Below are 11,224 nucleotides of genomic sequence, written 5' to 3'. Positions count from 1 at the left end.
TGCTTCATCTTTCCACTCTATGGAAATGCTGTGGCTCTAGCAACCAGTATTTCATAGAATCATAGGATGGCCTGGGTTGAAAAGGGCCATAATGATCATCTAGTTTCAACCTGGGCTTTGGCTCTTTGCTGGAAGGTGCCTGCTCTGCAAAGTAGAAAAAAAACTGGGGGAACGGTGTTTTCAGCTGGGCCCTGCGAACTGCTTGCCAGAAGTACAGGCTAGCTGGAAATGTCAGCGAATGTAATCTCATGAGCCTTAGCCATGGCCTACATTAGAAGATGGATCCTGCCAGGCGCCCTCCACAATCAAAGGTTCTGAAAGGCTGGCTGGTGAGCCTAGCTCTCTCCAAATGCTGAAAAGGTGCTTGAGGGAATGGCTTGCAGAGGAATTGCATGGACACTACTCTCCTCCAGCGTATTCAGGCTTCATTGCAGAAGGCCCTCCATGGTTCCCAGCAGAGAATAGGCCAGGAGAGTTTCAGCATGTGCACTGCATGGATGTCCCCATTCTGGGGATCAAGCCAACAACTTGAAGGCATCCTGCCTTGTGTGTATGTGTGCTGAACTGCATGCCAGCTCTGAGTGGTGTACCCACACCAGAAATGACCTTGTACCCATGAGAAGGAAGAGGGAAGAAGGCCAGAATTCACTTTTCCAATTATTTCCAAACTGCCTTGCCTTCAGGAGAGCCCTGCTGTAGTTCAGAGCCTAGGAGAAAGTTCTTCCTCCTTTCCACCTTCACAGAGATATTAGCAGCAGTACAGCATATGGGCTAAGGCATCCAAAATTTTGTTTTTAAAAGCAAAAGCCTTACCATCACTATCTAGGTGCTGTGGGTGCAGAACATGCAGCTGGTACTTGCTACAGTGAAGTACTTGTCCCTGCATGAACCCTCTGTTCTGCAAACCCAATGGAGCTTGTTCTGGGAACAGGGCACTATTGCTGCCTGTGGAGAAAAATATGGCACTAACTATTTTAGAATCATAGAATCATAGAATGGCCTGGGTTGAAAGGGACCACAATAATCATCTAGTTTCAACCCCCCTGCTATGTGCAGGGTCACCAACCACTAGACCAGACTGCCCAGAGCCACATCCAGCCTGGCCTTGAATTCCTCCAAGGATGGTGCATCCACAACCTCCCTGGGCAACCTGTTCCAGTGCTTCACCACCCTCTGTGTGAAAAACTTCCTCCTAATATCTAACCTAAACCTTCCTTGTCTCAGTTTAAAACCATTCCCCCTTGTCCTATCACTATCCACCCTCGTAAACGGCCATTCCCCTTCCTGTTTTACCCCTTCCAAGTACAGGAAGGCCACAATGAGGTCTCCTCAGAGCCTTCTCTTCTCCAAGCTAAACAATCCCAGTTCCATCAACCTTTTCTCATAGGAGAGGTGCTCCAGCCCTCTGATCATCTTAGTGGCTCTAAGAGCTCTAAGAGCTCCACGTCCTTCCTGTACTGGGGGCCCCAGGCCTAGACACAGTACTCCAGATGGGGCCTCACAAGAGCTGAGTAGAGGGGCACAATCACCTCCCTGTCCCTGCTGGCCACCTCTTTTTTAATGCAGCCCAGAACACAGTTGTCCTTCTGGGCTGTAAGCACACACTGCTGGCTCACATCCAGCTTTTTGTCCACCAGGACCCCCAAGTCCTTCTCTGCAGGGCTGCTCTCAAGGAGGTCTTCCCCGTTTGTATAAATACCTGGGATTGCCCTGACCCAAGTGCAGCGCTCTGCACTTGGCCTTATTGAACCTCATTAGGTTTTCATGGGCCCACTTCTCCAGCCTGTCCAGGTCCCTCTGAATGGCTTCCCTTCCTTCCAATGTATCAACTACACCGCTCAGCTCGGTGTCATCCGCAAACTTTCTGAGGGTGCACTCAGTGTCATTGACATCTGTGTCATTGAAGAGCACTGGTCCCAAGACTGACCCCTGAGGGACACCACTTGTGACCGGCCTCCACCCTGGCACAGAACCATTGATCACAACCCTGTGGCTGCATACAGCCAGCCAATTCCTAATCCATCAAAAAAAACCCCTTCCCTAGTAAAATCGCATTGCACAGCAGAGCCAAAAATAAATTCACATTCCAAATAGAAAGAGAAAATTGACTTTTGCAGAACATCATGGGGTTGTTAATAAATCACGTTGCTGTCAGAATGGAAGCAATTCCTGCAACTCTTACACTGCTTTCTGTAAGGCTGTGTTGTTGCTAAGGAAGTGAAATCTTGTTAGCTAATGTGACAGCACAAGACTTCTTCAGATTTCTTATTCTTTTTCCCAGTGTACAATTCTGTATAATTTTATCAAGTTAAAAAGAAAAATAATTTGGTTTCCAACTTCTGTGAGTCCATAGGAATGGGGAGTTGGGAGTTGGACTAGATGACTTTAAAAGGTCCCTTCCAACTCTGAGGATTCTATGGCATGGCACCTACTACATTCCTAGCCAGGTCTAAACTCTTCAGGCACCTTCTTCTTTATAAATTCTGATGAAGATTTGGAGTTCTAAACAGTTTTATGCTCTGAATCTGACATAGGTACAGTATCCAGGGACTGTTCCTTGACCAGGGTTAGTAGATGCAACCATAATAAAAGTTTATCTGTGTTTAACAAGGGTAAAATGAGCTGCACTAAGGCAAGAAGTGAATTTGAGAAAGAACTTGAATTACTGCAAATATTATCTTCAGGATGTGATAAATCACAAGTGGATGAAGTCACCCGTGATGCAATACACAACATGCTGTTTCCTAACATTTTGCCTGAGTGGTTTTATGGAGGTTCTGCCCAGTGCAAGGGGTAGAGCAGGGCAGCATCTTGCAGGCTGCATGCAGTTCTTGCAGCTTATTGCTGGCTGCTGAGATCTGGAACTTGTCATGGGGTTAGGTATTGTATAGAGGCTTAATTAGTCTCATTTACCAAGTAAATGTACCTGAATTAAGAAACTGTGCAAGAGGGGCACAGTGAAACCTCTGGAAGAAGTGGGGGAGGAGCAAATAGGGAAGTGTTGAGAAGGAGATCTGATTTTATGGACTAGATGTGTGGACATGGTTAGATGCTTGCAAGAGAGGTCATTCAAATACGTAATGTGCTAGAATCAGATGGTGGAGGTATTTAATATGTGATGTCTTTTTTCATTTTGGCAAGGGCGCGAGTGACCAGCATTCACTTACTTAAGCATGGCCTCCTCCCAGATTGCTGCTGCTGGCATCCCACTGCTGCTTTCAGCAGTTCTGCTTGTAGGTGAGATGCTGATGACAAAAAATGAAAAATAATTTGAATGGGGTGTAAGTGAACTCAAAATCTGTCATTTAGAATTAACTAATCCACCTCAGTATCTGTAAATTAAGGGAAAAGTGGAGAGCAACTATGTAGCAGGGAACTCCATTTACCCAATGCACATACCCAATACCCAAAGGGCTTCCTTTGCTTTCTTATGCCTGGCCCTCTCTCACTGCCTCATGTAATTTCCAATAGTAGAACAACGATAAGTATTAAGATTATTATTAGTTACAGACCTAGTAGAACTGGCAACACCCACTACCCCTCTCCATCGGTGGCTTAGTGTGTATGTACTCAGACCTTGCCCAGGAAAACTTTTCTCTTGTGAGACAAAGACAAGGAGGAGTCGAATCATTGGAAATCACAGGTGGTGGACGGTGTTTGTTCATCATGTATTGTTGAAAGCAGAGGTCTCTTCCCTTTAACTCTCTGTCATTAACTGAAAGCAAGGATCTTTTCTGTTTCCGCTGACATGGTTTCCTGTCTAATTGCATACTGGTTTCACTACCAGAAATGTTACGCTGAGGACACAATGAAGACATAGCACTGGGCACACGTATTTTAAAGGACTTCAATTTCACTTTCTTCTACAACCTTTGTTATAGAAGAAATGAAGTGTTTGAAAGTTCTAATTCATGTCATATTTTAACTCCAAGTTTTAAAATAGAAAACCATAGAAACGATCTTCAAGATATTTTCACAAGTGCTTTTCACATTTTTTTTATTACAATACAAGGCTCTTTGCTCTGTAAATGCAGATACATATTGTCTTAAATTGTGCTATAGGGCAAACAAAAAATCCGTGGCATTTGTGTAACATAAAATGATTGTGATGCATTAATTATTTAATGCAGCAAGGTTTAATTTAAGAAGCATCCATATATGTAGTCCAGCCATATTCTAGACCCCAGATGTCAGTTTATAGCTGGGCCTGTAACAGGAGGCAGCCTCCACCATTATCGCAGTGACTGGGAAGAGAAAGAACTGCTGCTGCAGTGCATGTTTAAGCTGCATGTTGTGGACTTCAACTGAAGATGCAATGCATGCCCTCTGCCCGCACCTCTGCCTGTACCTCTGTAGGCTGTTCTGCTCTTACCTGAGCTTTCAGCCTTGTACAGTACAGGGAAAGCTCTTCATCAGTGTAGGGAAATCACCTAGAAACAAGCTCCTTAGCTTGAACCATTGACTGTATCTCAAGATACTAACATTATGCATCACACTATGAAGCAGAAGAAGGAAAATCTGTTGCAGTTGTGCTATAGCCAGGATGCACCCAGGAGCACGGGCTCAAACTCTGAAGACTTCCTGGTTTCCCCCCTCAGAAAGGACCCAAACTTAAGCTTGCTATGGCCAATGTCACAGATGCCCTTATGTGCACCTTGGCACCTGCAAGGCAGGATGAATAACAAATCTTTCTGCTGAGCAAGTGATACATGAATATAATACAGTGATTGAGGTGAGTAAACAGACTATTCAGACCATCTAATTGAAATAACTCTTGCATTCTGGCTCATGGAAACTCATGAAATTTGGTAAATTACTCATTTTTAAACACATAACACCTAAATAATGGCCATTAAGTGAGGATGGGTACATTTGGATTAAACATATTGGGTAAATCCCTAGAGAAGTTGCAGCAGAACTGCTTGTTAACAAAGCTGGAGACCACTCATTTTCCTGGTTAATAATTGCTTGACAGCAGTAAAAACCGATGAAACAATATTGTGCATAACTATTTGAAGAAAGGGAAGAAGGAGGCATTTCTGAGCACTCTGACAGCATGCAAGTAACTATCCACACCATTCTTCTAACCTTTTTGGGCGTATCATTCTCATCTGGAGTGTAACGAGCCGAGAAGATGCAAGAACTCTGGCAAACGATAGTCTGTGGGACAGCAGTGTTCCTGCCATATGTCACCTTCTTTTGGGGAGGGGGTGGCTGTCACTTTGCTGCATCCTCTCTGGCTCTGGCCTGTAGCGGCATCCGCCTGGTCACAGCAGCACGGTGCACTGCCTGCTGCTGTAGGCACTGCTGCGGCCCAGCACCAGCACTGATGTTCTAGCCACAATGCAGTAGCTGACTCCCGGCCTCAGATCTTCTATTTTGATCACCTTGTCTTTTCCTTCATACACCAGCACTCTGTGTTGCTTCAGACAGAGGGAGAAGAAACAGCTGGTCATGCATGTTGCCCTGGCAAGTGTGTCTATGACTAAGCTGGGAAGGATGGAGAGTTCAGAGCAACACATGGGTTTGCATTAAGTCAACAACATTAGCAGGCATTAGTTATTTATGTGTTGGTTTTGGTCCTGTTTTCTTTTCTTTCTTAAGAAAAAAAACCCACCCCAAATTGCCCTCATTTCCCAACTGTTTCAACTAGGCCTTAAATTCTGAAATACTACACCAATGGGAATGAAGAAAGTGGGGATGAATTACAACTCAGTTCAACCAAATTCAATTCCTGAAAAGTAAGCTTACTTCATGTTTAGATACGTACACAGCCATTTACACTCTTCCAATCCCAGGGGGCTGTTTCAGCTGTAAAAGGGAAGAGTGTGCCCATACTCTCTTGGCTTTTCAATGGTAAAGAGTTTATATCTGAATATGCACTTACCTCATCTAGCAAGTTGTTAATTATGAAGACTTGGTACAGAAGATCGTAATAATTTGTCATTGGTATCATGCTGCCTCTCTTCCTTTTATATGCTGAACGTGGAGCCTGGAGCTTTAGTATTATGAACTTGTTGCTGTGAAGCACCTTTATTGTTGGAGGTCCTATCATAGCTAAGGATATAAACAAAGCTGTGAGCATGATTATAGCATGTTTATTAATGATGATCCACAGAACAGAATGCTTTGGATTCTTTGCCCTGATTCTTTTTCTTCATATTTTTTCTGCTGTCCTGAGCTGCAGAAATGTTTGAACCATTTCAGGTCAAGGACACAGCTTCAATCGCTCTTCTCAGAACTCGTGCAGCACGCTTGGTTAAACACAGCTGGGGTTTCACATGGTGCCTGCATACCCCTGAGGGCAGCGGCTGTCCCACATCTTCTTGGGAGGATGTGGTGCAGGGCAAGGTGAGCTGCTGCTGCTGCAAGGTGCAGCTCTTGCTCAGAGTATGCGGTCTTGTCTACACAGGACAAGTTAGTTTGCACTTCAGGGCCGTGGAGTGACTTGGGTTGGTGTCTACAGTTCAGTTTTACTTTGACCAGGGAGGGAAAAAATGGATAATTTATGGGAGTTTACTGGTAGGTACACTCACACTGCTCTGTGTTCTAACAGTCCTGCAGTTTCATTGTGCACTATGGGATTACAGTGGCTGTACTAACTAAAAGCTCTGTGCGTGTCCTTTATACATATACCACTGTCAGGAAAATACATGTGAGAAAAACACATGCATGTGAGAAGGTTGCTGGCTGTGCAGCTGCCTTCTCTCTCCTCTCCTTTCCTTCTAGCAGAGAACATTTCCTTCTTCACACTGTGCTCAGTCCCTCCAGCAGCCCCTGAAACTGCTGTGAATAATTTATGGAGTTCCATGCCTTGAAGGAGAGGTTGAGTGGAAGGGAGCCAGGCATTGCTGATCCCCTAATTGTAGACAAGATGCTGCTCACCTGGAATTGGTTCAAGTGTGGGGAAAGTGATTTTATCGCAACGTTTCACCTGACAGCTGTGGACACACAACTTCTTTTGTTACAGTTTTCTAGTTAGAAGGAGATCACTTTTGACAGCAGATTGGGAGCAAAAATGCTGTGCTTCATGCTGCAGGAAACCCAGCCCCATGCTCAGAGAGCCCATGTATTGGCACTTACTTTCTCGCCAGGGAGTGAATCTGGAGCTGAGGCTCCAGTTGGAGTGGACACCGTCCGAAGCAGCTTGCACCCTGCCATAGTAGGGCTCATAGGCGTCAGAAGTCTCCTCTGTCAGGTCGCAGAAAAGGCTCTGAATCCCCCAGCACTCTTCTTTGTTATGCCACTTGCTCTGCCCATACCTGTGGGGAAAGGAGGAGCAATGTGAGCCCTAGCTACCACCAACCAGATCTATACAGACTTGTAACACTGTTCCCCAAAGGAACCAAAGGTTCCTATGCTGTGAGGTGCTGGACCAGATGTGCTGGGGACAGGAGTAGGCCTCCCTTGCGGAGCAGCCGCCCCCGAGAACCACACCCTGTGGCACAGTGGGCCACTGAACCCCTGACTGTGCTCCCACAAGGCACCTGGCCTGTCAGACCTGACTGGGGCAGGCTGGTGGTCCCAGAGGCCCCCCACAAACTGCATGTATGTGCCACACTGAGGTGCCATGAGAGTGCATGTCACGTTGCTAGACGTGACTGCCCTCCACGTCCTTTGGGCCGCTCAGCTGCACTTTACTGGCTTGTGATAAGTGCAGGGAGCTGGCAGCAGTGAAGGACGTGGCTGTGCCCCAGGTATCCTTTGGCACCTGGGAGATCCCTCTGGCTTGCCAAGCAGGGATGGGCTGCTGGATGAGGCATGCTGGAGTTCCCCTGGCACTTACACTTTATACTGCACAAAGTAGAGCGTGGTTTCTCCCTCTCCAGCCCTCCCAGGCTGCCAGCGCAGGGTGTTGTTGAAGTTCAGTGAGTAAAACCGTACCTCCTGTGGCTTGATTGCATCTCGCAGGTCTTGATTTTCCAGGACTAAAATGGCTGCAAATAGTAAGGAGCAGTGACAGCGCGTGTTTCTTGCAGGCAGGCACCTCTGCATCCGGGCACACACTGCTTGTGTGGTTTCAGGCTAGCAGCTGGCAGGGAAGTTAAATCTGGGTCTCGTGTTCCAAACTTTCCGTGTTGCAGTGAGCAGATGTGGAAGTTACAGACCACAGCCAGGATTGTGAAAGGAACAAATCATGTTGGTGGTTTTGGTTTTTTTTTTTCATAATTGAATTTACTGCCATTAAAGATGCCCAGTGGACACCCCAGCAGACAAACCCTTCCGATCAGCTCCCAGAGCGTGCAGGACGCAGCTGCACCAGTAGTTAAAGGTAGGTGCTCTGTCCTTCCTATCTCAGACTTAGCCTGCAGGGACTATATTTTAACTATGGTATATAGTATATGGTAACTATGTTTTAATAGTTACCACAGCTGTGTTTGTTGGTTCTTGCCTAATAAAATAGTATGACATTCACCGCTTTTCCCATCTGAACTGCCGGAAAAAAGCTGCCTGACAGCTTTCAAGGTAAGCTGTTTCCAAACTGAGACAGGTACAGGTGACAGAATCAGTTAACACTCTCTCTGAAGCATCCTAATCCTAATAGGTTTCTGGATTTCCTGAACCAGCTGATTTTATATGCCTGCAGTTTTATCTGTGGTATATCTCAGAGCCAGAGACTCCTGCAAATTGAACTGAAGCCGGTAACAGAACTGTAAGTAAATGCGATGAACATCACACTCATTTCAGCTGCATTTTGAAAGACAAAATGAGACTGATTTGGAAATGACAGGACTTTTGAAACCAGCCTCTGTATCCAGAAACTTCCTGACTCACCCAGCTTTACGAGCAGACCCAGCCCCCCTCCCCAGGTAGGAAGAGAATTGAAAACCTTTACTTACTGCTTATCTTGTCCTGCAGCAGGTGCATCAGAAAGCAGAGGGAGGAAAGCCCGATCCCCCTCATGCTTACGAGAGCAGCTCCATGACTGAGAGCATCTCTTTTCCTCTTGGGCATGTCTTATGAGGAAGTAATTATTAAAATGACTTCCCCATTTATAAAGTCCCTGCTGTGGCTTTGATTTAATTTAGCTGAGAAACATATGAGTTGTTCTAAATTAAACATAAGCAATTGTTCTTACTTGGAAGCTGCACTCACTCTGAAGTTTGGAACTAATTATGAAGCAAACCAATGAGAAAAATGTCCTTTTTTTCAGGGACTAATTCCCAAATGTCTGGCAATATTGCTTTATCCCAAAAATATGTCACACAAGCTTGCCTCTTTGCTCTGCGAGGATATTGTTTTTCAGCTTGCCAGTCACTCAGTGCTGCAGAACAGAAAATCTTGCTGCAATAACACAAAACAGCGATGGGTTGTCATCTTGGTGGCCTGTCTTTCTTGGGGTCAAACGCAAGAGTGAAGGCTGTTGGAATGTTCAGTGCAGGATGCCATATAGGAACATGTCATCAGAGGGACACGAGGACATGAGACTGCTGCATTTATTGCTGTGGAGAGATGGTTGGAGGCTGGGGCTGGCTGAGCCCAGCCCACTGGTCAAAGTGCCACCGTGCATTGGACACGCATTGGGCGTTCTGCCACAGTGTGTGCACCACAGCAACTCTGAATGCTGTACCACCGGTGTGTGCATCCCGTGGCCCCAGGATGGGATGCTGGGCTTGTGATAAAGTGATCTCACTCTGTGCTGGTAGATGCTTTATTGCTGTGTGTGCCAGCCCGTAGGGGGCCAGTTGTTGCCCAATGGGTGGTATGGAGAGTGCGGTCGTGCCGAGTGCTGGCACACTGGGTATCCCAGCATGAGCCAGGTGCCCTCACTTCCTGCACACTCACATCAGTGGGCAAGAGAGCCCAAGCATGCACAGTGTGAAGCAGCGTACAGTCGTAATGCCCACCAATGAATAACGGAGGTGGAAACCGCCAGGTTGCAGGAGCAGGTCATCTTTGTCTGCAGAAACAAAAACTTGCCTAACCCCTCATCTTGGATTTGGGAAAAAGGCAGGAGCAAACGCTGCCAGGATGAAAAAAAAGCATAAGTTATTGTGCAAATCAAGGTGTTTTTTGATCAAAAGGCATTCAGTTGCAGTAGGAAAACTAAACACAACCTAATCAAGAATCTGGTCTTGGTGAGTACAACTGAGCACATGTACATCATCACGAGAGCACTGAATTTGCAGCAGGCACATTAAAACTGTAGATGTGTAACTCTGAATAGTTATCACAATATGGGGTTCGCTGAGAAGGAATGCAGAAAAGAAAAAAGAAAAAGAAAAAGAAAATCAAGGTAGAAGGTGGAGAGGCAATCTTGGCATTGCCTTCTGGGAATTTTTTATTCATCCATTTCCCAAACACATTTTCAAAATTCAATGACTTTTAAGAAATTCCCTTCAACACACACAATGAGTATTTCATCATCTTATACGAGCTCAAGTAGTGCGGGAATAGGGAACTTTTATGAACTGATCACCAGGCTGAAATGCCATCAAATTTTAGTCACGCCTGTCACAGGTTGTGTATTTACTTACTTGAATTGTACCAACACACCTTAGCAGGACCCAAGTGTGGAGCTTTGCCAGAATCACTGCTGGCGGCAGCTCCTCCCATGACGGCAAGACCTCCCAGAGCTGGGATTGGGTGGCTGCACGATTGGGGCCAGTCTGGCTGCCCCTTTGGTTCTCCCTTCCAAATACAGAAAGGCTGCTGCTTGCTATGGCTAAATGAGGAAAGAAACACTTCGGTCATAGAAAAGGTCAGGGCTTCCCGCACTGCACCAATAGCGCTTGTTCTGTAATTGGGTCTGGCAATGTGATGCAATCTCTTCACATAATTTCACCATTATTGAAACACCTGCTGATAATCCCAGTGTTTTTAGCATCTGTAACATTTTCTTTCTCATGAACTTCAATCATGTCTCCCCAGAGCTCTTTACGATAAAAACAATTACATTCTAGTGAGTGGCAGCTGCACACACCCATATAGACATACTCATCTTGAGTACAATGCATCTACAGCATATTTAAATAAAGGAGAACATTTAAGAAACAGTATTGCTTAAGAATACTTTGAATGGTACTTACAAAGAAGTGGAAAATGAAAATGTTCCTTTCCCCAGCAGCATCCACATTAGTGCTTACATACATTGCAGCATTTACTTTGACCCAAACCTTTGTGACACAGCAATTCTAGTGCTTCTGTGAACAGACAGAGCTTTGGGCACAAGAATTTTTTCCGTTCCTGGAATAAAATCCTCTCTAAATACTGGGTAAACAGA

At 45.6% G+C, this 11,224-nt stretch overlaps 1 protein-coding gene across 5 annotated transcripts; it reads right to left on the bottom strand.

Moving 5' to 3' along the window:
• Positions 1 to 3,968: 3,968 nt before the first annotated feature.
• Positions 3,969 to 11,224, bottom strand: IL22RA2 (interleukin 22 receptor subunit alpha 2). Of its 5 annotated transcripts, XM_025149285.3 has the most exons (6): positions 11,031 to 11,224; positions 10,479 to 10,666; positions 7,787 to 7,937; positions 7,084 to 7,262; positions 5,888 to 6,057; positions 3,969 to 5,423 (listed from the first exon to the last, which is right to left on the bottom strand). In XM_025149285.3, the coding sequence occupies exons 1-6, from the start codon at positions 11,075 to 11,077 to the stop codon at positions 5,268 to 5,270; spliced, it is 891 nt and encodes a 296-aa protein (XP_025005053.1). In that variant the 5' UTR covers positions 11,078 to 11,224; the 3' UTR covers positions 3,969 to 5,267. The 5 variants fall into 5 exon arrangements, with proteins under 5 accessions (XP_025005053.1, XP_025005054.1, XP_001233762.4 ...); XM_025149286.3 differs by lacking the exons at positions 10,479 to 10,666; positions 11,031 to 11,224 and adding an exon at positions 8,841 to 8,934 and having other exon boundaries at positions 7,787 to 8,069; XM_001233761.7 differs by lacking the exons at positions 10,479 to 10,666; positions 11,031 to 11,224 and adding an exon at positions 8,841 to 8,934.

Source organism: Gallus gallus, chromosome 3, assembly GCF_016699485.2.
Source record: "Gallus gallus isolate bGalGal1 chromosome 3, bGalGal1.mat.broiler.GRCg7b, whole genome shotgun sequence".
In the NCBI taxonomy this organism is placed as follows: Eukaryota; Metazoa; Chordata; class Aves; order Galliformes; family Phasianidae; genus Gallus; species Gallus gallus.
The sequence above is the reverse complement of the archived record's forward strand: the minus strand, read 5'-3'. Positions and strand labels throughout refer to the sequence as shown.

What these genes read in the sequence shown, in the direction of transcription:
- IL22RA2 (XM_025149285.3), bottom strand. Translation starts at nt 11,077, where the DNA reads ATGTGGATGCTGCTGGGGAAAGGAACATTTTCATTTTCCACTTCTTT. An exon ending in TTTTCATTTTCCACTTCTTT is followed by an intron (nt 10,667 to 11,030) that starts GTAAGTACCATT and finishes TTCCTCATTTAG; the next exon opens with CCATAGCAAGCAGCAGCCTT. An exon ending in GGTGTGTTGGTACAATTCAA is followed by an intron (nt 7,938 to 10,478) that starts GTAAGTAAATAC and finishes TACTATTTGCAG; the next exon opens with CCATTTTAGTCCTGGAAAAT.